We start from the raw sequence: 27186 nt of genomic DNA, 5'->3' as shown, positions 1-27186 counted from the left end.
AATGTCAATCTATATCAGAGTATATTGCTTATATAGATCTCAAAAAGCTTAGTGTTCTTTGGAAATGTTCTGGTGCAGATGCTGAGAGATAGATTTGTAGGTGGTGATATTAAAATCCATACTCAACTGCTGATGGGGAGCTGACCTGGGAGAAGGTGGCAACTGCCATGGAGGCAGCGGCAAAAAACTGACAGGATTTGCATCTTGACGATAAGGACACTCAAAATGAATCAATAAACCAAGCGCCCAGCCCACAACAGGCGTTTAGAGATCTGGAGAAGTGTTTTCGTTGTGGAGGAATGATCCGCAGAATGTCCCAATGCTATCAATGCAGAAAAACTGGACATTTAGCAAGACATTGCACCAGTGCTTGGACATCCAAGTCAGGCTGAGGAACAGAAAGTATCATTTGCAGGAGGAAAGGGGAGAGGGAGCAGATGAGGAAGTCCACACTCTTTACCGTGTAATGGGGGGAAATTAAAATATGGAGTTTTTATTATTTATTTATAAATATATTTGTATACCACTATTTTGTTAAAAACATCAGAGCAGTTTACACGTTCAAACAACCACAAACATACAATAAAATCATTAAAAATACAATTAAAAAAAAGGTAACTACTTATAGAGTAACTGTACAGTTCAAAAATCATCCAGGAGGCATGAAGAAGCTACAGAGGAGAGACTGAAAGACCTGGGCATGTTTAGCCTTGAGAAGACTGAGGAGAGAGAGACGATTGCACTTGTCCAGTACTTGAAAAGTTGGCCACACAGAGGAGGGCCGGGATCTCTTCTCGATCGTCCCAGAGTGCAGGACATGGAATAATGGGTTCAAGTTGCAGGAAGCCAGATTTTGACTGAACATCAGGAAAAACTTCCTGTTAGAGCGGAACAACAGTGGAACCAATGACCTAGGGAGGTTGTGGGCTGGCCAACCCTGGAGGCAGCGTTCAAGAGGCAGCTGGACAGCCACCTGTCAGGTATACCCTAAATTGGATTGCTGCACTGTGCAGGGAGTTGGACTCGATGGCCTTATAGGTAGGTGCCTTCCAACTCTAGGATGCTGTGATTCTACAGGGGCTTCTGGTCCTATAATCAATGAAGAGACCCCCTTCTTGAATGGGTGTGTTCTCCTTCCGCAAAGGCTTTGCTAATGCTCTCTGTACCTCCTCAGTCTTCGCAGAGGTGCTGCTGAACCGAGCACAGGTAATCTGCCAGTCGTTTTAATCATGATTTTTGTGCTGGTTTTAAGGGAATTTTCTGTTGGATTGCATTTCTATTCTTGTGCGTTGCCCTGATGTGAGAGGCTGGTTTACAAAAACTTAATTAATAAATAATCTGGAGAAGTTTAGGCCTAACGGAAAAGGCGGAGGCGGGGTGGAGAAAGCCAAAAACGCGAGCAGCCTTCCCCGCCCCGCTCTCATCCTCAGGCGGAAGGCGCCCTGCGCACTGAAAGGCGCTTTTCTTTGAGAGGCGGAGAGGAGGGGATTGGCCCTGAAAGAGTTAAGGACAGTGAACTGGATTCCTAGAGAGGAAGGGGGCGGCTGCGTCCTCCCAAGCCCCGTGCAAGCCGCTTCCCGCCCCGCCTTCTCCTCTGGATTCTTGCAAAGGGCTGCGTCTGGTGCTTCCCTCCCGGGATCGGGTGAGCTCCCCGCGGTGCTGTGGGGCGCAGGGGAGGGTGCCTGGGAAAGGGGGGAGAACAGGGCTCAGAGCTCCTGACTGGGAAAGCGGAGGGACCCATTGATCGGGCGCTGCCCTCCCCATAGCAGCCTGTTTTCTCTGGGGCATTTTTGCACGTGGCCGAGCCCTGATCTGAGGTAGAAACTGGGCCTGAAAAGCGCGCGGGGGGGGGGGAGTTCGCAGAGCGGGTGGATCCCAGGTGCTGTCGGGTGCAAAGTGTGCGGGCTCCTCGGGAGGAGAGGGGGGGTCATTCCTGGGAACAGGACGCTGCTGCCCCGTGTGAATCTGTCACCTGCCCCAGCAAGACATTACCTCCATGTGTATTGGAAGTATAGCGGACATCAGACGCTGCAGAGAATTGTTGCTTTGTTGTTACATTAAACCAGCCTTTCCCAACCAGTGTGCCTCCAGATGTTGTTGGACCACAATTCCCATCTTTCCTGACCATTGGCAATGCTGGCTGAGGCTGATGGGAGTTGTGGTCCAACAACATCTGGAGGCACACTGGTTGGGAAAGGCTGCATTAAACAGTGAGAAATATATCCATATAAAGAAAACAAAAGTTGTGATTTACGAATTGTAGGTTTAACTGACTTCGATGGATTAAGAAAGTGTCTACAAGTCGGACAATTAATCAACTAGCTTTTCTTCAGTGAAGCGGCAGCTTTCATTTACGCTAAAATTCAAGACGCTTTAGTTTGGGGTTTTGACATAGACACAAGCCAGGGAAAGGGGGAGATTATAGATGTGGGTGAAATGGTGCATGGTGTGCAGAAAGCAGATAGAGAAGTCTTTCTCCCTCTCTCATATTGCTAGAACCCAGGGCCCTCCAGTGAAGCTAAATGGCAGGAGATTCAGGACAGACTTCCAGGAGTACTTCTTGACATGATTACTCTCTTGACGTGGAGGGATGGCAGCGAAATTGTTTCCAGAGGGGGATTAAAAAGAAATCCATGAAGGATAAAACTAACAAAGGCCAAGATGACTGTATTACTTTTCGCATCAGGGTTTGTATGCCTCTTGAGTACCAGTTTCTGGAACTCACAAGTGGGGAGAGTGCTGTTGCGCTTGTGTTCTGCCTACTGAATACAAGTTTGCTGGACAGCAGGAGGAGGAGAGGGCATGTGGATGGCCACTGTGAGAGCAGGATGGTGGACTAGGTTTGCTGTGGAGTGATTCAGCAGGGCTATTATCATTATTGTTGTTGTTCTCACTCTTCCTCCCATATGGACTTGTGAACTATAAGAACTCCCATGGACAAGGCTTATTTAGGAAGTAGGAGGCTGCCTTCAGCTGAATTGCACCATCTTTCTGTCTAGCTGAGGATTACCTCTGAATACAAGTTGCTATGGATCACCAGTAGGGATGATTGCTGTTGTGCTCATCTCCTGCTTCTAGCCTTCCCAGTGAGGAATCTGTTTGGCCACTAGGAAAACAGCATGCTGGACTAGATGGGCTTTGTTCTGAACCAGCAGCCACATTCTTCTGATGCTCCCACAAGTTGTAGGGAATAGACCACTGGGAAGGATGTTGCATCTTCTCCTGAAAGTGTTATAATCCACTCACTGAACAATGTTTTGTCTTTGTAGGTCTTTGTAGCACCTCCAATTAGAACAGCCTTTGGCAGACAAGGGAGGCATGTCTTGCTCCTGGTTGGAGGCTTCCTTGAAACAGTGATGAAAGATGGAAGACCAAGACTCAGCTGGTCCTGAAGCAGAAAGAAGTCTGTGTATCATCCAGGCTGGCAGCCGTGGAGAATTCTGGGAAAGAACAGTGCAGAAGATCCTGGATAAGGAGGACACAGTCAGCTCAGATGTACAGCGCCAGTGTTTCAGGCAGTTCTGCTATCAGGAGGCCAAAGGGCCCCGAGAAGTTTGCAACCGACTCCACAATCTGTGCTGTCAGTGGCTGAGACCAGATCAACATACAAAAAATGGGATCTTGGACCTGGTGATCCTGGAGCAGTTCCTGATCATCCTCCCAGAAGAAATGGAGAGCTGGGTGAGGGAATGTGGAGCAGAGACCAGTTCCCAGGCAGTGGCCCTGGCTGAAGGTTTCCTCCTGAGTCAGGCAGAGGACGAGAAGCAGGAAGAGCAGCAGGTGAGAGAGAGTTTCATCCTAGTATTTCTAAGGGTCTCAGAATGTGAGCAGGGAACTGTTAAAACACTCTAAATGCCACAGTTTTTGTAGGAATCATCCATGCAGGAATGACCCACACTCACCAAGGCCCTTTGTAATCCTTCTTCCCATTCTGTCTTGGATATCCTTTGTTTTTTCAGGTAAAATGTCTATCTGCCGAAGCAGGCACTGATTTCTTAAAGTCAAAGAAGACTCCAGTGGACACCAAAGAAAGTCCCCTGCAAAGCGGGAGCATTCAAGAGAGTGACAGATGTGCCAACTCACTGGGTAAAGATTAACTTTATCTTCCCTATTGATTATGAAAGAAATCCCTAGGTTTCCCTTATGGTCTGGAATCTTTTGTGTGGGGGGGTAGCTTCTCAGTAGCCCTTTTCACTGCTCAAAGATGAATTTAGTTTCAGTACTTGAGGGCTTAACCTGGTACCACTTACTTCTGTTTGTCACAGGAAAAATGTCAACGACACCTCCTCAGTTATCTCTTCTTTGTGCCGGAGGGGAAGCAAGTGCTATGGAACTGGATCAGGTAGGGGGACAGGTCAGTAGAAAGAGAGAGTACATGCCACCTGGGTGCCTCTGTCTTCTGCTCACATCTCTGGGCCTGAACAGATTTCTCTCTCCCCATTGCTTTTGTCAAATATGCCCACTAGGGAAGCTGCGAATGACACTTGAGAGAAGATTTAATATGTGCAGAATAACAGTCATCTTTCCTTGATGAGTCTTCTGGAATTTAGTAGTTGAGAATATTTATAAAGAGGTAACTATTTCCCTTCCTTTCAGAGTCCAGGGTCCCTTGAGGAGTTTTCTGTGAATTTCACTCAGCAGGAGTGGGCTCTGCTGAATCCTGACCAGAAAGCACTATATAAAGAAGTCATGCAGGAGAACTTTTACAAAATTCAAAACAAACTCCACACAAGAGAAAAACCATACAAATGCTTGGAGTGTGGAAAGAGCTTCTCTCACAGTTCTACCCTTATTACCCATAAAAGAATCCATACAGGGGAGAAACCACATAAATGTTTGCAGTGTGACAAGAGTTTCTCTCACAGTTCTACCCTTATTACCCATAAAAGAATCCATACAGGGGAGAAACCACATAAATGCTGGGATTGTGGAAAGCACTTCTGTCAGAAGACACATCTCACTATTCACCAAAGAATTCACACGGGAGAGAAACCTCACAAATGCTTGGTGTGTGGAAAGTGCTTCTGTCAGAAGACACATCTCGCTAGTCATCAAAGAATTCACACAGGAGAGAAACCACAAAAATGTGTGGAGTACGAAAAGAGCTTTCCCCATGCTTTTAACCTTACTACTGATCAAATCATCCATTCAGGGAAGAAAACGTATAAATGCGCTGAATGTGGAAAGAGCTTCTCTCAGAAGTCAGATCTCACTACTCATCAAAGAATTCACACAGGGGAGAAACCGTATAAATGCTTAGAGTGTGGCAAGAGTTTTTGTCAAAGTTCTGCCCTTATTAAGCATCGAAGGATCCATGCAGGGGAGAAGCCATATAAATGCTTGGAATGTGGAAAGAACTTCTATCAGAACTCAGATCTCACTACACACCAAAGAATTCACACAGGGGAGAAACCTCATAAATGCTTGGAGTGTGGAAAGAGCTTTTATCACAAGACATCGCTCACTACACACCAAAGAATTCACACAGGGGAGAAACCACATAAATGCTTGGAGTGTGGAAAGAGCTTCACAGAGAAAGGAAGTCTCACTCGTCATCAAAGAATTCACACAGGGGAGAAGCCTTATAAATGCTTACAGTGTGGAAAGAGCTTCTATCAGAACACAGCTCTCATTCGTCATCAAAGAATTCACACACGGGAGAAACAGCATACATGCTTGGAGTGTGGAAAGAGCTTTTGTCACAGTTCTGCTCTTATTATTCATCGAAGGATCCATACAGAGGCGAAGCCATACAAATGCTTGGAATGTGGAAAGAGCTTCATACAGAAGACAAATCTCACTGTTCACCAACGAATTCACATTGGGGAAAAACCACATAAATGCTTGGAATGTGGAAGGGGCTTCTCTCAGAAAACAGATCTCACTAGTCATGAAAGAATTCACACAGGGAAGATACCACCTAGATGCCTGGAGTTTGGAAAGAGCTTCACAGAGAAAGGAAGCCTTATTATGCAGGGTGGAACTGCATAAATTGTTGCAATGGTGAAAGACTTCTGTCTCAAGACAAATGTCACTACTCATCAAAGAATTCACGGGGGAGAAACTGGATAAATGCTCAGAGTGTGGAAGGAGCTTCTCTCAGAAAACAGATCTCACTAGTCATCAAAGAATTGACATGGGGGTCACATTCACTTGAGCAGAGGAAGAACAGAGTAGCTTTGACGCTCTGCTTCTCCCAATTTAATCACCTTCATTTCTCACTGATACTTCGAATCGCCCACCTGGCTAAATATATTTTGCAATATGCTCCCTGATACGTTGTGGGAGGAAGGAACATGCAATTGCAAAGTTTTTCAAGCCGCTGCAAGGAGGCTGAGCCTAGTACAGCCAAAATTAATTTATTAAATTATTTTTATTAGATACATGGTTTGTTCCCAACCTGTTATTTCAGACCTCAGTGGGGAAAGTGTTCCGCTATCATGGAGCCACAACTGAAAAAGCCCTTTCCCTTGTCATCATTACCAATCCTATGTGGGAGGTTTTGGAATCATCAGATAATGATTAAGTAATGTGAAGGGGTAGATTTGCTCACAAGAATGTCTGCACTGAAAATCTCTACAATTAATATTTCACTTATTTCTGAAAAAGTGTTAACAGAAAAAATATATAAATGTAAGAATACGTATTGCAGTATTGAATATATCTGTGCAGTGAAGAAGCCCAGACCATTATTAGAATATCTGGGGCAGCCCTGTAGCCAGGGTGGGGCAAATGGGTGCACTGCCCCCCTGAGCTGTGCTTCGCTCCCCCAAGGTATTTTTGGGGATCATCGTCTGTTTTGAGCAGAGCTTGGAAAAGTAACTTTTTTGAACTACAACTGCCATCGCTTTGCCTATGGGGTGGTATACAAATGCAATAAATAAATAAAATAAATAATAAATAAGAATAGGACCCTCTGAACAATTCAGTGAATAAGGTAGGCTGAGTCACAACAAAAGCCTCATCTGGAAGAGCTCCAAAAAGTGTGTTCGCTCAAGACTTTCCTTGACTGAGGGTGGATTTTTCATGGTCACAATCGCCCTATAATTACTTAAGTGATCCTGAAAAAAACAGCCTTTACAGTTACATGACCCCTTAAATATTAGAACTTTGCATTATGGGCTACAGTTAGATTCCACCCCTTGGACGCTCCTGTGCTCTGCTTTTCAAGTTTTACGTTCATCTGTGTTTTCCGCTCAGCCAGCAATAAAGAAGCATGTTTCTTTGCCTGAAGTAAGAAGTAAGAGTTTGTTTTTTCTGCAATTATTATGATGAGTAGAGCAGGATTGGGTGCTTATTGCTAAGGGTGAAAAAAAGAGATAACCTAAAGTGATCTGAAAAAATATCTACCCTACGTTACCCTTTATTATGTTAAAGCACTCAATATACTAACAATCATATTTTCTTCTTTTTCCTGAGTACTTGCTGGCAAGAATGAAAGCAGCTCTACAGGGCCGGCACCAGAGGATGGTCAGTTGGGCCCTAGTTGAGGGTCCCTGAGGTCCAGAGGGGCCCCTGAAGGCCCCCTCCTTAGGGTGGGAGGGTAGCGCTCCCATTCCACGATAGCATTGATTCCCAAGCCTGCTGCAGATCGCAGAGAGGGAGCTCCCAGGCACCCCCTTCATACAGACCGTGTGGGCTTCAATAAGTCCACATGCATGCCCCATTTACCCCTCCCATTGCTGTGAATGCAAAAGGGGCTGACACCCCTGCCACCATCTTGGTTGATGGCAGGCATGTGCGCATATAGCGTAGCGCATGTGCATGCTATCAACCAAGATGGCAGTGGGGGCATCAGCCCCTTAGGGAAGCCCCCACTGCAATATTGTTTGATGGCAGGCATGCACACACAGCATTCACATGAGGTAAGGGAAAGGTAGGCAGGTGGGGGAGTGCAGCCCTAGAGGAATAGAAACATTGCTGTACACACTACAGTTAGCTGGCTGGCCACCTAGGCTGTACCTCAGGTCTAATTTCTGATATTCCCATTGTGTGCAATTCTGCATGATGCCTTTTCACGGTTTCTGGGCAGAAAAATCAACCCAGCAACCAGAAAGCAAATTCAGTTTGCCTTCCAAAATTAGTTTCTAGTTGCTTAGTTTGTCTTTTATATAGCAACCAGTTAAGAAGTTTTCTCTTGATTGTCCAACAGGAAGGAAAATTTAAATGTCAGGAACAAGACTAGAAGAAGGGACTCTCAAGGAGATATTAACACTTTTTGGTGTCCTGTTCACTGATCCTTAACGTCCTTTCTTCTTACGAAACAAAAATATGTCAGTGATTTAATTCCTGGTGTTCATACTAAATTTTCTGTTAACCTGGCCTTTCCATATCCCACTATGTAAGTTAACACACTCTCTGCATGGAGGAGGAGTGAAGGGGAATGTTCCTGTCTTTCCTTTCTCCTGGTCTGGGCCCTCACATTCTCTCCACCAGTGAGTGGGGAGTAGGCTTAATTAGCTGGCATTATGCACCTCCCCCCCCAATGCCCCACATAGAACTGTGGCTGCCCCACCTAACAAGGAAGGCTGGCTAGAGGGCTGATCTGGGGTCAGACCTTATTTTGGAAGGAAAGAGTTGAATAATTTAATGTTGTAATTGAGTTTTTCCACATCTCTAGTCTGTTGTCTTTAGTTACCTCCAAATGCATCTTCTGTTTTGTTCTTTAGTACATTTTAGGTGCTTTATATCTGAAAGAACCACAAATAATAATAATTCCATGTTTGTTATCTTTACCTAATTTTCATTAAATATTTGGGAGAATATCTTTCCTGAGAATAACTGATTAGGACTTACAGGTAACAACTAGATATGCCTAAAAAGCAAAATAATATTTTGTACTCTTTCTGACTAAAAAAGGTACATTTCTCTATATGGAAGACATATATCTGAGGGAGGGACAAGGGGCTGGGGGGCATCTCTGAATCTTGGAGCACAATCAGCTGCCTTTCTCCCTGGCTTCTCAGATTTCAGAGCCTTAAGGACTGGAAACTTGATGCTTTTGAAAAAGAAAGCTAAGAGTCCCAGGAAGATTCATTTGTTCACCCAGGAACCCCATTCTGTGCTTTTAATGTGCTGCCTTGGAGTTATAGCATCCAAACAGGCCCTAGTCACAAGCTACCCCTTTCCATTCTGCAAAAACCTAGGCTGTGTGTGACCAAGTGTCGTTTGGTCTCTGGAGTATACTCTGGAGGATACTCTTTTCTGGCACCCTGACATCAGGAACATCCCCGCTTTTCACTTGACCAGCAGTTTAAATAGGAGGTGGTTGGCCACTGTAAGAAATTTACTGGACTAGATGGAACAGTACTAATTTAATTTATAACCAGCCCTCCTTCCTGAAGGAGCCTGTGTTCTTACGCCAATCTCTTTTGCCTTTTCCAGCCTTTGTGAACCTGCCTGGTGCCTGCCAGGCATACTGTACTACAACTGTGGAGGCCCCTCACTAAGTGCAAGTGGAGGACTGCCCACCACCCTAAGCCCCCAATCCCTTATCTGTTTCTTACATTCATATTCAATACTTTACCTCACATTTAGAGACACTCTGGACTTGTTTCTGTCCATCTCCTGTGCTGGCCGTTCCATCCGTTTTTAACTACTAAATTCCAGTAGAAGCGCTTAGAGAGGGAAGGGACTCCTCTGAACCTCCATTCTGAATTTCTTTCCTTTGACATAAATAGGAGCTTACAGTTTACAAGTTTAGTTTATTGTTTCTTAAAAAAGAAACTCTGGAGATCTTTAGCCAGTGACAGTTATCCATTATACTTCAATGTACTACTCCAGGCCAGGGAGTTTCTTTCTGGATTATCAGGAAATAAGCAAGGCATAGCTGAAATGAAACAAAATATTCCTGAACGTAGTATTTTCTGTTTTCTCCATAGGAGTGATATAGTGTCACATATTCATTGGTTAGCTATTAAAAATATAATATCAAGAGGCCCAAATGTATGTTTTATTGTCATTCTTAATGAATTCTATGCATGGTTTAGGGTTGAAATTGATCGAGAGCAGCACTCCTGTATTGTTAGCAAGTGTGTGGCAGGCAGAAGTTACTATGAACCAGGGCGGTGGAGTCAGTATGTCAAACCTTTGACTCTGACTCCTCTATCTTTCTACTGTCGGACTCCGACTCCTTCATAAATGGCAAATGTATATTTTTTATTTGATTTATATCCCGCCCTTCCTCCCAACATGAGCCCAGGGCGGCAAACAGAAACGCTTAAAATACTTTAAGACATCATAAAAAGGCCTTAAAATACATTAAAACATTATTAATTTTATTTTGAAGCCGGAGTCAGAGTCGGTACATTTCTACCGACTCCGACTCCACCCAAAATTGCTTCCGACTCCACGACTCCCAACTCCACAGCCCTGCTAGGAACTAGAAGTGTATTTGGATAAACTTGAGCTGAACTATTTTGTCCCTTTGTAAAATGAACTTTCCCAGCACTGCTAGTTACTAAGATACTAACTAACCTTCCTCTTCCAACAAGCGTTTTAAGTAGAGAGCTTATCCCAGTCTGCGTCTGTGCTGGGATTACTTTTTAAGATGTTTTAAAAACTTTTTTTTCCCAAAGAAATTTTGTTTGAATGTGTTTTTATTTACCCCCCGGGGCATGTTCTGGGTAGAAGGGTGGGATATAAATTTAATAAATAATACAATCTTATTCAGAAGTAAGTAAACCCTTCTGTGTTCCATTGGGCTTACTCATGTGAGCAAGCATAGGACTTTTGTAGTACCTGCAAAATGTGAGATTCTTGCAACTCACTCATTTTGCGTGTGTTTTTAAAGAGCATTGGGAGAACATTAGTTAATGAGCAGAGATCTAGATTTCTAGGTTACTAAAACTGTAATATTAAAAGTGTCCACTGTTTCTTTGTGTTATAGGATTTAGGGTGTGTGTGTTCTGGATGATATCTGAGAGTCCCCTCCAAGCCTATAATTCTTTGTATTCATTCATTCATTGGCGATCACTCCTGGCTGAGTAAGATTGTCTTCCAAGATAAGGTTTTGGGTTGCTTGGAAGACATCTGTGTGTGAATTTGTTTTATGTGTTTTATGTTTATTTTATGTTTATTGTATTTGTTTTATGCACGACCATCAACACACAATCTTGACAGAAAAAGGCTTTGATCCAATGGCATGTGATACCACAACGATTGGAAGTCTTTTATCTGCTGCAGCCTTCATCTGCCTTCACAGCCGTTGTAACACACATTGTTATCCTCTGCCTGTTCTGCTGTTGAGGACTTCCTTGGATCGTCCTTTGTCTGGTTCCTCTCCCCTGACCTTATCACCTTGGGTGACCCTGCTGGGAGTCCATGACTCCCGACGGCATTGCTCACAGGGTTCATTGGAACACGCAAGCCCACTCACCACTACAAGGTGACGATCCAGCGAGGGGAAGCATCCCAACACGCTTGCCCAAATGGTGAGCAGAAGCTACTATCAGAGCTATTCCTGCTGTCAGCAGGCCAGATTCCGCTGGATCCTGAGCCAACCTCGCTGTCATCACATAATGGCAACACCAGGTCTGATCTGGGCCTCTTTGCTGCACCAGACTGGGAGCTAGCGCAAGGAAGGACCATTTCCCCCCCTGCCCCTTACATTTTGTCCCAGCCAGTGCAAGGAGCAGAGCTGTGCTGTTCCATCAAGTCCTGCCTCTGCCGGCCAGGAGTTTGGATTGCAGCCCAAGACAATTAACATCAATATGCTTTTGTTTAAATGATTATAATATTAATGTGTAGTGGTTAAGGTGTTATGACCTGGGAGACCAAGGTTCAGATCCCCACACAGCCATGAAGCTCCCTGGGTGACCTTGGGCCAGACACTGCCTCTCAGCCTCATGAAAACCCTATTCACAGGGTCGCCATAAGTCAGAATCGACTTGAAGGCAGTACACACACACACACACACACAAATGTTTAAATTAAGTGACGCTCACCATTGAAACTACATTTCTCTCTTATGGTTGAAAAAGGTGGAAAGCAGTTAGAAATAGTTTGTACAAGCAGTATATGGATGCGTAAGCACCTGATCTTTTCCTTTTTTTCACTTCCAGTTTAGCATATGAAGAAGAAGTTGTGTGTTGGAGATTCAGACACTGTAGATATTCCTTCAGATATTATACTAAAAAGTTTAAACAGAAGCCCAACAGCCCCTGGGGCAGTTGCTAGGGCCCGAGGGCAGGGACCACTGCTGGTGCTTGCCCTGCATCCCCTTTGAGGGTTTTTTTTCCTGACCTGGCACTCCATGCAGCTGGGCCTAGACAGTATTTTCATTTCCTCTAGTTCCCCATAATTTCCCCTGACCTAGCATCGCTCTGGGGCACTGTGGGAAATTACAAGGGTGACTAGACACAGATGGCCAGCGTTGCTTAGAGGGCTGCCACTGCAGTGAGACAAGCTCACTAGGGCTCTCTGAGAGAGGAGGGGTCCCACCAGAAGTCACTTTGCTGAGGGTCTCCTCAAACATGGAGCCAGTCCTGAGCATAAAACATTTGGGCATCTACCACCTGGGACTTCTAATAATGTCTAAAGACACAGGTGTTTGCTTGATCATTCCCAACTTAGCACTAAAATGAAACTGTTTTTCTTCCCTTGTATGAAAAGATCCAAAGCGGTGAGCTGTTGCAAACCTGCATGTTCATTGACTCATATCTGCACTCATTTAAAACTGCCTAATTGTATCTGATTTTTTCTTTTACAAAAAATCAGCTGACAATCCTAACTGACAAATCCAGAACAAAACCAGCTAGGTTGGGTTGTTAAAGAGGGTAGGCAGCAACCTGAACTTCAGTGGTGACTCAGAGGCAAATGGATGACAGGAATACGGCACTGACCTTTTTGTGTAGGATATCCAAGTTGTTGCCATTTCTGGGCACAACTGGTAAATGTATTGGTGATTCAATCCTAACTGATGGGAAGCCTGGCCTTCAAGTAGCTTCAGAATGCTTCTTGCATCTTACTTAACGAAAATACATATATTTTGATAACTTTACAATGCCTACTTGTTTTTAAAGTCTGTTGATTTTATTGGCATTTTCTTATGAATATTTTATGTAAGTCACGTAGAGGATTTTTTTTCTCATGAAGTGGTATGCAAATCTTGTTAAATAAAATATTATAAAAACCACTGTCATTAAGGTTTGTACAGTCCAGTATTCAAATAATCTCACATGCATTATCCAGTGGTAATTTTTACAACAACCCTGTAAGGTCAGCCATTTTATTATCCCTCCTACAGCAGGTGTGTGTGTGTGTGTGATTTGAACTGGGGACTTTCTGATCCTCTCAGCTCTTACACTGCACCAGCTGTTCTCTTTATTCAGAGGGCATAAATCTCAACAGCACCTTCCTGATACTATAGTTTGTGGCCTCAGCAGTTTTCATGGAAAGGATCAGCTGCAGTTTGGTCTACCAAGGGTGCTTCCAGATGGGTGTTTATTGTGGGATTGGTGCCCCTCATACAGTCATATTATTTGCAGCACCTGCATGCCAGCACTTAAATGCCAGCCCACATTCTCTTCCTCCTCCCCAATTTAATCTGGATTTACTCTCCAGGGAAAATCTGCTCATTAAAAAAAAAAAAAAAACTGCTTGCCAACAACCCATTTGTGATATTTTAGGCTGCAATCCAATACATATCTATTTAGAAGTCAGCTCTATTGGATTCAATGGGACTTACTCCCACGTAAATGTGTATTGGATTGCAGCCTATTTGCAAATTAAGACTCTATCTGGAAACAACTCAAATGAAGTGTTCACGACTAAACAACAGTATGGCATTTTATTGCATTTTTGTATTTGCTTTTATTTGTAATTTTTAAAACAATGTTTAAGAGAATATTTTGTTTTCTTGCTGCTTTCCATGTGATCATTACTGTACCAGTATCCAGTTCTCATTTGTAATGTTTTATTTTGATATTTTGTCTACTTCAAGTGGGGAACCTTTGACCCTTCAGCTGTTGCTGAACTACAACTCCCATCAGCCATGGTGGGCTTGACCAATGGCCAGGGATGATAGGTGTTGTAGTTCAGCAATATCTGTAGTGCCCACATGTTTTACTTGATCATTTAAAGACAGGTTGGAAACCAGTTAGAGATTCCTTTAGAAAAGCGAAGTGGTATTATTGTTGTTATGTGCCTTCAAGTCGATTACAACTCATGGCAACCCTATGAATCAGTGACCTCCAGTAGCATCTGTTGTGAACCACCCTGTTCAGATCTTGTAAGTTCAGGTCTGTGGCTTCCTTTATGGAATCAATCCATCTCTTGTTTGGCCTTCCTCTTTTTCTACTCCCTTCTGTTTTTCCCAGCATTATTGTATTTTCTAGTGTGTTCTATATTGTTTTAAATTTTTAAATTGTGCTTTAAATTGTTTTTAAAAGATGTATTTTAAATGGTATTTGTTTTTGGTTGTTGTGAACCACCCAGAGAGCTTTGACTGTGGGGCGGTATACAAGTTCAATAAATAAATAAATAAATAAACCAGGTCTTCTCATTATGTGTCCAAAGTATGATAACCTCAGTTTCATCAGTTTAGCTTCTAATGATAGTTCTGGCTTAATTTGTTTTAACACCCAATTATTTGTTTTTGTCACACTCCATGCACACCAGCAACGGGAGAGGCCTGCTGGACTGGTCAAACCACTTCGTTTCATAAATTAATAGGACTGGCTAAGCTAGTTTCTTTGTTCAGTAGATGGACCTGATTTGCATGTCAAAGGCTTGCTCAAGAGGAGATGTGTTGCCATAGGAACAACTGCAGTACACATCCTGGGACCAGGAGGTAATCTGTGAGTGCGTGTTAGTCTGAGGTGAAGCTGGAAACTGAGAGGACACAGAGAGGGTTGCCTCACTGTCTGTGCTGAATCCAAAACCATGGCTTTGGAAAGCCTCCTCTAGAAGCCTAAGCAAGATCTGTGGGAGTGGTAATGCTGAGAACCCCACTGTCTTGTGCACAAGTTGCATATATGTGTAAATAAAACCATATAGCCTAAGGACCCCATAGTCTGCACTGACCTTCATTTCAAGGAAACGGAACCCCTGGAAGTCTCTCACTGCTCAGAGACTGGGGTGCACACAACACTTTCCAAAGGAGGATGATAGGGAAGGAACCAGAACAGGTGGAGGCCACAGTTTCAGAGCTTGGAAACGTTACCTTTTTTTTTTTTAACTACAACTCCCATCAGCCCCAGCCAGCATAGCCACTGGATTGGGTTGATGGGAGTTGTAGTTCCAAAAAGTAACTTTTCCAAGCTCTGGTTTTTCTCCCATCAGAGAAGCCACTATGACAGGAGGGACCACTTCTGAAACAAAGTAAAACCCTTTTCAGTTTAGTTATGTGCTGTTTGTAAAACTGCAATGCATAAGCGTCCATAGTGTGTTTGCAAGGTAGGAAGATGGGGAGCTCCATGACATCGTAGCAAACCTACCAGGTCTAGCGGCTACCAGCCACCATTGGACTACAACTCCCATCAGCTCCAGCCAACATAGTTATCTGGAGGGCACCAGATTGTGAAGGACTGTGCTGTTACTTCATCAGTCCTGCTTTGTATGAGACTGAAACACATCAGCATGAAAGTGTGTGTGTATGGGGAGGGGGGTAATTGTATTAATTGTATTATTTCATCCTGCAAGGAGGGGAGATGGGATGGCACCGTAAGTCCTCCTAATGAATTTTGGGATTGGTTGGAGCCTTGCTAAGGAGCAGCCTTTGGCCCTCCAGATCTTGCTGACTTACAACTCCCATCAACCTGAGCAAGCATGTCCAAGGGCCAGGATGATGGGAGTTGTAGTTTCAGCAACATCTGGAGGGCCAAAGGTTCCCCATACCTGGGAGGAATCTCATGTTTCTCTCAGGGGGAACCCTGCAGGTGATAAAAAGGAGCCCACTCTCCTAAGAGAAGGAAGCTGACGAGTTTCAAAGAGAAAAGCGGGGGCAGAGGGAGAGAAACTTTAAGGTTGGGCCTTAATTGCAGGGAGATCTGCAGAAGCAGTGAGGAAGATCAGTCAGTGCGCACCTGTTCCACTGTGGGCTGGGTGATAAATGCCCCTTCCCACCCAGTGGAGAAAATGCAGCTCTTGGCTTGCTCCGCTCTGCTGAGGGCTCCAAAGATCGGCAGTAATCATTGTGAGTGACTCAGCAGAAGCTCTGCAAAGCAAGCACACCCTCTCTCAAAAAAAAGTTCCTTCCTGCCTCGCTTCTGCCCCGGAGGAAAGTGCTGCCTCAGTCATCCTGCTTTTTTGGAGTCTGGCGAGTCCCTCATTGGGCTTTGGGGTGAAGAGGGCAGACAGTGTGTATGTGTGCACACGTACCTGCTTAACCCTGGCAGGGCTGCAGAGGAAGGTGCAGGGGAAGTGAGGGCCCCCTGTGGAATGTCCAGGCTCTAGCCCCTGAAAGGGAATGGGGAGAGGGGGAGGATCAGCAGCGGGTTGGGAATGGCAGAGAAGGGCCAGCGAGTGCTTTCCTCCTAAGTCCCCCCCCTTCCCACTTTGTCCCACAGGGAGGGAATCTCTGTGTCTCACCCTTCTGGTCACACATACACCTGTCCCCCTCAGGGAGCTCTTTCCCATCCACTTTGAGCCCCTTGTAAAGTAGGCTTGCAGCGCTGGGTCGACCACTGTGTTGGCAAGCAGGAGGAGGGGGAAGGCCAAGACCCCAAAGGAGCCCAGATGGCGAAGGCCACTTATTAAGGGCAGGGATCCAAAGCTTGTGGGCGAAAAAGACACATAATTGGGTGTTAGAACAAATTAAACCAGACTATCACTAGAAACTAAAATGATGAAACTGAGGTTATCCTACTTTGGACACATCATGGGAAGACCTGATTCACTAGAAAATACAATAATGCTTGGAAAAACAGAAGGAAATAGAAAAAGAGGAAGGCCAAACAAGAGATGGATTGATTCCATAAAGGAAGCCACAGACCTGAACTTACAAGATCTGAACAGGGTGGTTCATGACAGATGCTCTTGGAGGTCGCTGATTCATAGGGTCGCCATAAGTCGCAGTCGAACTGAGGGCACATAAGAGCAACAAGACTTTTTTTTTTTAATGGCTCGCTTCGTGAATCTATGTGCCATCCTTCCGCAGGGGCCTTTGCTAATCTTCCCTGTATCTTTTCAATCTTAGCATAGGTGCTGCTGAACTGGGAACAAGCAGCCAGTCGTTTTAATGATGATTTCGCGCTGTTTTTAAGCGGGTGTTCCTCTGTTCCTAAAACACAACCCGCCCCAGCGTTTTTCGGGCCAGCTTCGACTCACAGGCGAAAGGCACCCTGTGCATTGCAAGGCAGCTTGCTCTGAGTCTGAGAGAGAGAGAGAGAGAGAGAGAGGAGGGTGCTTGGCCGTGAAAGAGTTAAGGAAAGTGAACTGGAGTCCTAGAGCGGGAGGTGGTTTGGGGTGGTTTGGGGAGGGGGCTGTGTCTCCCGGAGCCCCTTGCCAGCCGCTTCCCGCCCCGCCTTCGCCGAGCTCCATTGCAAAGGGCTGCGTCTGGTGCTTCCTTCCCGGGATCGGGTGAGCTCCCCGGGGTGCCGAGGGGCGCAGGGGAGGGTGTCTGGGGAAGGGAGGAAAGGGCTCAGAGCTTCTGACTGGGAAAGCGGAGGGTCCCATTGATCGGGCGCTCCCTGGCCGGCCGGCCGCCCACCGTCTTTTCTCTTGGGCATTTTTGCACGTGGCCGAGCCCTGAGCAGAGGAGGCGGCTGTGCAAGGAAGACCTGAGAGCCTTAAAAATTGGGGCGGAGCAGGTAGATCCAATTCCCTAGGGCTTGCCAACCCTGGAGGCCTTCAAGAGGTGGCTGGGCAGCCACCTGTCGGGGATGCTTTAAATTGGATTCCTGCATTAAGCAGAGGGTTGGACTCGATGGCCTTAAAGGCCCCTCCCAACTTTACTATTCTAGGGTCCCAGTTCCTGTCTGGTGCAAACCTTGTGGGTTCCTCGGAAGGAAAGGCTGCTGGCTGCTGGGAAAAGGACTTTGCTTCCCCTGGTGAATGTTTGATCTGCCCCGGCAAGGCAGCTCACTGGCTGTGAGGAGTGGAACCTCCATGTGGAGAGGAAGTATAGCAGATATCAGAGGCTGTAGAGGAATTACTTGTTTTTACATTAAACAATTACAAATACGTCTAAATAAAGAAAAACGTTGTGGCCTACCTGGAAATGTAGGTTTCATGCATAAATGAGTTCAGTAGCTTAAGAAACTGTCTGCAGGTCTTGCTGTTAATCAACTAGCATTCCTTCAGTGGAGTGGAGGCTTCAGTTTACACTAAACGCCACGGCAGTTTAGTTTGGGGTTTTAACTTAGATAGAAGCCAAGGAAAGGAGGAGATGATAGACGAGGGGGAAATGATACGTAGTGCAGAGAAAGCTCCTGCTCTCATAATGCTGGAACCCAGGGCCATCCAATGGAACAGAAGGAGATTCAGGACATGCTACAAGAAGCACTGCTTGACAAGTGCATGATTAAAACAATGGAAATCACTCCCCCAACCAATTTGGATAACTCTGAATGGGGGTTAAAGGCTAGTAGCCATTGGGACTATATTACTTTTTCCAGTGTTTGAATGCCTTTTGAGTACCAGTGCTCTTGCGCTCCGGTTCTGCTTGCAGGCTTCCCATCAGCATTTGGTTGGCCACTGTGAGAACAGGATGCTGGACTACGTGCGGCTGTGGTCTAATCCGGCAGCCAGGCTCTTCTTGCTGCCTGAGTTACAAAAGCCTCAGTGTCGTTTGCCCTTAATCAATCAATCAGTCAATCAATCAATCAGTTAATTAATTAATTACATTTGATATACCGCCCCATAGCCGAAGCTCTCTGGGCGGTTTACAACAATTAAAAACATTAAAAACAAATATACAAATTTTAAAACACAAAAAACAATTTAAGAGCACAAGTGCCCTTCACAGAGCTAACTTTCTCAGCACCCTTAGAAAACTACAGTTCCCAGGATTCTTTGGGGGAAGCCAAGCACTTTAAATGTATGGTGTGCATGTGACTCGTATGCCTCTGAATACAAGTTTGCTGGGCATTGGGCATCCGGAGGAGGAGAGGGCATATGGATGGCCACTGTGAGAACAGGATGGTAGACTAGTTTCTCTTTGGACTGATTCAGCAGGACTTTTTATTATTATTATTATTATTTATTTATTTATTTGTTTATTTCAATTTATATACCGCCCTTAGCAGAATAGCTCTCAGGGCGGTGAACAAACAAGATAAAATACAATATATCATAATAAAAATCATAAAAACATATACAAACAAACAACAAAAAAACACTACAAAAACACAATACGACAAAAATTAAAAATACGGATTAAAAGATTAAAATGGTTAAGAAAATTAAAATGCCTGGGAGGATCAGGGTTCAGGGACCCATTCTAGCCACACAAAAACAGGTGGGGTGTGAAGCAGGGCCAGTGAAGAGTGTGGGTTGGGGAAAGTTCTGAGGGCCAGATAGAGAGGCTTACAGGGCCAGATAGAGAGGCTTACAGGGCCACGTTCGGGGGCCCGGCCCGAGGTTCCCCACTACTGCCTTAGACCATCATGTTGGTCTGTTTGCCAAGTTCACTGGGAAAAAGAAGAGCTCACAGACAAAGAGATTCCCAACATAATGCAGACAAACAGAAGTCCAGGCCTCACCACCATTTCAGCACCATCACTAAGTATGGGGCAATATTTTTAAGCCCCGAACTGCAGGTTGTGCTGACATTTTGACAATGCAGACGATGAGCGATTCTTGGCTGTCTCAGAAAAAGTTATCTTAAACTCTCACACACTGTAAATCTTAATATTTCACTGAATGTGGGCAGCAAATGCCTATAACTGCTCAGTGTCGGGCAATAGAATCCAGAGGTCACCTACAGCCCAAATCTCAGGAGAATCAGGCAAGTTCCCTGGCTGAACACAGGATGGTGAACACATTCAGTAGCACTGATCCAATGTTACCCTATAGTTCCTAGCACCCCCGCTCTAAGTCAAGGGTGAACGTCCTTGGTTCTAACTAAACATATTTACATAATAAAGAAATTGCCTTCTTTGGTGCACATTCAGAATCACTTTAATATGAGCTATGCCCCAGTGCTGACCCTTGGAATATGCAAAGATCAATGCCTACCTTGGAGAACTTTAAACTCTACTGTGCAAAATTCTGCATGTGTGTGTGTTTTAAGTCACTATTCAGCTAGGTCCTATCAAAGTAGACCCATTTGAAATTAGTGAAACTGTTAGTCATGTCTGTTTACTTCAATGGGTCTACTCTGAGTAGGACTAGCATGGAATACCACCCATAGAAAGCCATGCTGGCAGCAAACAAGTGGGACTCAAGGGAGCTTCAGACCTCAGCACTGTTGAAGCAGAGGAGGATGTACATCTGTCTAGCTGAACGTTGCTTCTGAGTGCCAGTTGCTATGGATCACAACTGGGAAGGCTGCTCTTGTGTTCATGCTCCGCTTTTCGACTTCCCATTGGGACATCTATTTGGCCACTGAGAAAACAGGATGATGAACTAGATGCAGCCAGGCTCTTCTTATGCTCCCATGAATTGTAGCGGACAGACCACAGGGAGGGATGTCACATCTGATTCTCAACCAGGTTTAAGGCTTTAATCCACGGACCTCACGTTAAGGAAACTCCTCAACAGGTCTCTCATTTTTCTTTGTGTCGTAGCATGCAATTGCTTTGCCTTCTGGGGGATGATCTGGTTGCTATCCACACTCATCCGCATTTCCTCAGGGAAAGTCTTCCTCTCCTGAAAGTGTTATACTCCACTCAGTGGACAATGTTTTGTCTTTTGCAGGTCTTTGTAGCACCTCCAATTAGCATAGCCTTTGGCAGACGAGGGAGGGGTCTCTTGAGTCTGGTTGGAGGCTCTCTTGCAACAGTGATGAAACATGGAAGACCAAGACTCAGTTGGTCCGGAAGCAGGAAGAGGTCTGGATATCATCCGGACTGGCAGTCCTGAAGTATTCTGGGAAAGAAAAGTACAGAAGATCCTGGATAAGAAGGAGACAGTTAGCTCAGACGTACATCGCCAGTGTTTCAGGCAGCTCTGCTACCAGGAGGCCAAAGGGCCCCGAGAAGTTTGCAGGCAACTCCACAGTCTCTGCCGTCAGTGGCTGAGACCAGATCAATACACGAAAAATGAGATCTTGGACCTGGTGATCCTGGAGCAGTTCCTGGCTGTCCTTCCATCAGAGGTGGAGAGCTGGGTGAGAGAATGTAGAGTGGAGACCACTTCCCAGGCGGTGGCCCTGGCTGAAGGTTTTCTCCTGAGCTGGGCAGAGGACGAGAAGCAGGCGGAGCAGCAGGTGAGAGAGAGTTTCATCCTGGTACTTCCAAGTGTCTCAGAATGTGAGTAGGGAGATCTTAGAGCACTCTATAATTGCCAAAGCTTTACTAGGAATCGTTCATAGAGGAATGACTCGCACTCAGTTGTGCCTTTTCTAATCCTCCTTCCCATTCACTGTCTTGGATATCCTCATTGTTTCAGGGAAAAGGTCTATTTGCCAAAGTGGGCACTGATTTCCTGCAGTCACAGAAGGCTCCAGTGGATGCCAGAGAGAGTCTCCTGCAAAGGGGGAGCGTTCAGGAAAATGATGGACAGGCCACCTCACTGGGTAAAGATTAACTTGATATCCCTCTGTTGATTATGCAATAAATCCTTAGGTTGCTCTTGTGGTCTCCCGAATGTTTGGAAGTGATGGAGAGTCGCTTCTCAGTAACCCTTTCCACAGTTCAAAACTAAATTTACTTTCAGTACTTGAGGACTTAACCTGGTACCACTTACTTCTGTGTCTCACAGAAAAGATGTCAACAAGACCTCCTCGGTCATCTCTTCTTTGTGCCAGAGGGGAAGCAAATGCTGTGGAACTGGATCAGGTAGGGGGACAGGTCAGTAGAAAGAGAGGGTAGATGCCACCTGGGTGCCTCTGTCTTCTGCTCACATCTCTGGGCCTGAACAGATTTCTCTCCTCTTTGCTTCTGTCAAATATGCCCACTAGGGAGGCTGTGAATGCCTCTCGAGGAGGTTTATCTGCAGGATAATAGTCATCGTTCATTGATGAGAGTTCAGAAATTTGGTAGTTGAGAATGTTTATGTTTATAAAGAGGCAACTATTTTCCTTCCTTTCAGGATCCAGGGTCCCTTGAGGAGTTTTCTGTGAATTTCACTGAGGAGGAATGGGCTCTGCTGAATCCTGACCAAAAATCACTGTACAAAGAAATCACAGAGGAGATTTGTTACAAAACACATTTCAAAGTCCACACAGGAGAGAAACCATACAAATGCTCGGAGTGTGGAAAATGCTTTTGTCAAAGTTCTACCCTTATTACCCATAAAAGAATCCATACGGGGGAGAAACCACATAAATGCTTGGAGTGTGGAAAGAGCTTTTGTCAAAAGAAAAGTCTCACCATTCACCAAAGAAGTCACACAGGGGAGAAACCGTATAAATGCTTGGAGTGTGGAAACAACTTCTCTCAGAAGAGAAATCTCTCTATTCATCAAAGAATTCACACAGGGGAGAAACCACATAAGTGTTTGGAGTGTGGAAAAAGCTTTCGTCACAGTTGTAACCTTATTACTCACCAAAAGATACATACAGGGAAGAAATCATATAAATGCTTTGAATGTGGGAAGAGCTTCATACAGAAGCCAAGTCTTACTCGTCATCAAAGAATTCACACAGGGGAGAAACCACACAAATGCATGGAGTGTGGAAAGAGCTTTCGCCACAGGTGTAACCTTATTACTCATCAAAGGATCCATACAGGGAAGAAACCATATAAATGCTTGGAATGTGGAAAGAGCTTCTGTCAGAAGACATCTCTCACTACTCATCAAAAACTTCACACAGGGTGGAAACCACATAAATGCTTGGAGTGTGGAAAATGCTTCATTCAGGGGGCTTACCTTATTTTACATCAAAGATTTCATACAGGGGAGAAACCGTATAAATGCTTACAATGTGGAAAGAGCTTTTGTCAGAAAGCAGATCTCACTAATCATCAAAAAATTCACACAGGGGAGAAACTTTATAAATGCTTGGAATGTGGAAAGAGCTTCTGTCAGAAGACAACTCTCACTGCTCATCAAAGAATTCATACAGGGGAGAAACCACATAGGTGCTTGGAGTGTGGAAAGAGCTTTACGGAGAAGGGAAGTCTCACTCGTCATCAAAGAATTCACACAGGAGAGAAGCCATATAAATGCTTGGAATGTGGAAAGAGCTTCCATCGCAAGGGAAGTCTTACTAGTCATCAAAGAATTCACACAGGAGGGACACCTCATACATGCTTGGAGTGTGGAAAGAGCTTCACCGAAATGGGAAGTCTCACTACTCATCAAAGAATTCACACTGGAGAGAAACTGCATCAATGCTTGCTATGTGGAAGGGGCTTCTCTCAGAAAACAGATCTGACTAAACATCAAAGAATTCACACTGGGGAGGAGCCTCACGTATGCTTGGAGTGTGGAAAGAGCTTCACAGAGAAGGGAACTCTCACTGTCCATCAACAAATTCACACAGGGAGGGAACCACATAAATGTTTGCAATGTGGAAAGAGCTTCTGTCTCAGGACAAATCTCACTACTCATCAAAGAATTCACATGGCGGAGAAACTGCATAAATGCTTGGAGTGTGGAAGGAGCTTCTCTCAGGAAACAGAACTGACTAGTCATCAAAGAATTCACACAGGGGGGAATGCATGCATAAGAGCGGAGGAGGAACAGGGTCACTTTGATGTTCTGCTCCCCTTCCCTGATTTAATCACCTTTTGTGCTTCGCTGAGACCTTGAATTGCCCACTTTACTAAGTATATGTTGCTATGATATGCTCCCAGGTAGATTGGGAGGTAAAGAACCTGCAATCGCAAACTTTTTCAAGCCCCTGTCCTATGTGACCCACTGCAGGGGGCCGAGCCTGGTATGTTCAAAATCTCATTAAAGACTTCTAAGTCTAATAAAGATGACCAGGCCTCCTCCCAAGAGACCACTATGGAAGCTTCACAAACCACTACACTACATGTGGACCTAGTAAAGAAGTGAGAGTTAGGGTTTAAAACTTTAGAGGAAAAGATTACATAACTTACCGACAGAGTCGATGAAGCAGCTAAGTCTGCGGGAGAGGCCTTGTATATGAGCATACAACTTCTATCCAATATGCTTAAATTATTTATTAAAAGCCATTGAGACCTTCAGAATCATCTGGATGATGAGATCATCTCAGCAAGTATTAGAGAAACTAACTTTAAAAATATGTAATAGAAAGTATACGGCACCCATACAAGTGTTAATGCATTTCTTGTACAATCAGCCCTAGTTTGCATGGTTGCCCAAACAAGGACACATGTTTGGTGGACGTGCCCAAGAGTTATTTCATGTTGATCAGTAATACATCAAGCAATTGTAAATATTGCAGGGGAGGAGGTGTTCCTGTTCCTTGTACAATGGACATGAGGCTGACTTGAAATTGAAGAATTTAATTTCCATATTGTTGATGGCAGCAGGACAGACTATAGCGCAACACTGAAGGACTTTGGATGGACTGGACTTAGCAGTGGGGTGGAAGGCAGGGAGGCCAACAAGAAGTGGGGCCAGAGCCAGTGACAGGCAGAGCCCCTCCTCCTTGCTCAATTTTACAGGGAGGAGAAAGCTGACAGGCAGTGCCACCCCTTGGACTGGTTGTAAGTAAGAAAGCGCCAGATGGGGGCTGGCATAGGAAAAACTAAGGTTAGTATATCTCTTAGATTTCTGTGGTGTCTATAAGGAAATCTGAGACCATCCTGGCACCCAGGTAAGTCTTTAATTAAATACCAATGCTTCTGAACTACAATTCTGATTTTTTTTAGAATAGCTATGAAATGTCAGGGGAACAGCCATTTTCTTTTAGTCTTTGATGTCAATAATTCTGTCCCATTCCTGCTTAGGGCCTTTCTCAAATGTTTTGATGGGTACCTTCACTAATGAAGTTCCTCTGCAGGCACGCTAGTATGCTACGTTAAATGATTCTTATCAGGTATATGGATATTAGGTTTGATCCCAGCCTGTTGTTCCATAATTGTCTGTTGGGGTATCGTTCCTTTGTGCTCAGTTTGGCATTGCACAATCAGTCATTCAGCCTCGTGGAGAACGCAGGCTTCAAGAGGACTCTTGTTATCCCATATTTTACTGTGCTTTCTTGCACCATCTTAAGCAGGAGGGCGATTCCCCTCCCTGTACTAGGCATGCAGGAAGAAAGCGCTTGACCATCTCTGCATTCTCTTGCGGGCAACCGCCCAGGGTCTGCATGCCAGTGGTGGGTGTGGCCAAAGGCAAAAGTGGGAGGGGCAATGGATGTGACTCTTCCTTTCCAGCCTTACACAAATCAGAGGATTCCACAAGCTCACGTCCTTTCAGGCATGCAGTGGGAATTATCACAGTTCAGAGACACCTCCCAGCCAGGCAAAAACATTGGGGAGGGTGCAGAGCTCGGCCACATTAGTCTCCCAAGCCTGACGTTCTCTGCCCTCGCTGTACACAGCAACAGAGAGGGAAGGAAACGGGTCCCGCCCCCCCACGCTTCGAGAAAGTCCACACCCAGATAAACACTCTGCTTTTTCCGTGGTGTTTGGTTAAAAGTTGCATCCGGCCAAATTAAAATTGTTCCCCTGGAATGTGCAATATTTTTACTCAGCATCCAGTAAAAAACAGCATTTAATTAAAATGGATGTCTTTGGATTGATTTGTGTGTGTGTGGTGCTGGCAAGCACTGATTGTTGATTTAAACTTCTAAGCAAGCTTTAATTTGATTATCTGAGAGGGGAGAGGGTATCCCTGTTTAAAAATCATGCAAACTCACGATGTTCCTCTATTTATTTACTGACTTGATCCAGCTTTTACCTCCTTGCCATTTTGTGACTGGCCAGCTTCCCTGCAGAAAGTTCATGATTGGCCGCGCTCTCCAGAGGCAGTTTCTCTAAACTCTGCAATGTGCTCGCAGGTCCCAAAAGGCTGGAGAACCCTGCCATAGACATTCCCAACTGGCAAAAACAACAGGAATCTTCAGATCCTCCGTCTGTCTGCTCAGTCTTAGCAGAAACCGATTTAGCCTACATCAGATGAGCTCCACCAGGGTCCTTCCTCAAGTGTCACCGAGCAGTAGCCGTTCCACCAGACTATTTGGCATGAGGAAAGGAGGAGGATTGTGGGGCCTCTCCATTTTCCCTCCTGAAAGATCAGCAGCATTTGGTTCCTTCTCTCCTTGCATTCCTGCTACTCATCACCAGGACTCTGTAACAAAGGAATAGTGCCTGGGTTGTTTTGTTCCTCTCCTCCCTCCAGATAGTCTCTCCTTTTGTGTCATGTCATTCAGACTGTGCACCTAAGAGCAGGGTTTGTTCTTTATTAATGATATTTGTAAGCCCTTCTGGAGAGTCTTGTTTGTTTTTGTCTGAGGAACAGGATAAAAACATTTTTGGTAAAGTTTTCCCCCCTTATATTAGTAATCAGCATCTGAGAACCTGTTTTGTCTCATAACATCTTCCATGAAGATATAAAATGTAAATGTACTGCCTTCAAGTCGATTCCGACTTATGGCGACCCTATGAATAGGGTTTTTGTGGTAACCGGTATTCAGAGGGGTTTGTACCATTGTCTTCCTCTGAGGTTGAGAGGCAGTGACTGGCCCAAGGTCACCCAGTGAGCCTCATGGCTGTGGGGATTTGAACCCTGGTCTCCCAGGTCATAGTCCAACACTCTAAAGGTATAGAACTTTGTCAGTATTCCTTATGGAACGATCATCACCTACCATTTTGCGCTTAACCCTGTTATATGACAAAATGTGATTATTGGCAAGAAGATCACCTTAATATGTTTTATTTTTATTTTGCAACATGGCTCAGATGTTTGGAAGGATTGATCCTGAGCCCACTGATTACAGCCCTTGGTTAGCGAGAGTGGTGGAGGATGGATGGAATTCCTTAATTTGCCCTTCCAACTCAGTAAGGCACCATTTGCTGTTATTCCAGTTGCTGCAACCAGTCTGGAGATTTCTGCTGATTAGGACACCTGACAGGTGTTAACATAACCATAAAATTGGGAGCCAGGTGTTTCTACAGAGAGGAGGGAAACTTTATTTCACTCCAAGCCTCTTATGATCCCGGGAAGTGTTAAAAAGGAGCACACCCTCCTAAGAGGAGGTTGACA

General features: G+C 44.9%; 1 protein-coding gene and 1 non-coding gene across 6 annotated transcripts; one reads left to right on the top strand and one right to left on the bottom strand.

The window, feature by feature from the left end:
- Nucleotides 1-17053: 17053 nt before the first annotated feature.
- Nucleotides 17054-17161, bottom strand: LOC133382640 (U6 spliceosomal RNA). Its single transcript, XR_009762028.1, has one exon. It is a non-coding gene; the product is annotated as a U6 spliceosomal RNA (small nuclear RNA).
- An 81-nt stretch (nucleotides 17162-17242) lies between these two features.
- On the top strand, nucleotides 17243-26463 carry LOC133381539 (zinc finger protein OZF-like). Of its 5 annotated transcripts, none has more exons than XR_009761692.1 (6): nucleotides 17243-17520; nucleotides 20800-21310; nucleotides 21493-21619; nucleotides 21805-21893; nucleotides 22135-24732; nucleotides 25875-26463. XR_009761692.1 is itself a non-coding variant. In XM_061620761.1 (6 exons), exons 3-6 carry the CDS (start codon nucleotides 20894-20896, stop codon nucleotides 23797-23799), a joined length of 2298 nt encoding a protein of 765 aa, XP_061476745.1. In that variant the 5' UTR covers nucleotides 17243-17520; nucleotides 17904-18162; nucleotides 20800-20893; the 3' UTR covers nucleotides 23800-26463. The 5 variants fall into 5 exon arrangements, 4 of the variants coding, with proteins under 4 accessions (XP_061476745.1, XP_061476746.1, XP_061476743.1 ...); XM_061620761.1 differs by adding an exon at nucleotides 17904-18162 and having other exon boundaries at nucleotides 22135-26463; XM_061620762.1 differs by having other exon boundaries at nucleotides 21805-21881; nucleotides 22135-26463.
- Nucleotides 26464-27186: the final 723 nt, after the last annotated feature.

This window comes from Rhineura floridana, chromosome 3, assembly GCF_030035675.1.
Source record: "Rhineura floridana isolate rRhiFlo1 chromosome 3, rRhiFlo1.hap2, whole genome shotgun sequence".
Lineage (NCBI taxonomy): Eukaryota > Metazoa > Chordata > Lepidosauria > Squamata > Rhineuridae > Rhineura > Rhineura floridana.
Note: the sequence above shows the minus strand (reverse complement) of the source record. Positions and strands in the feature narration are given on the sequence as shown.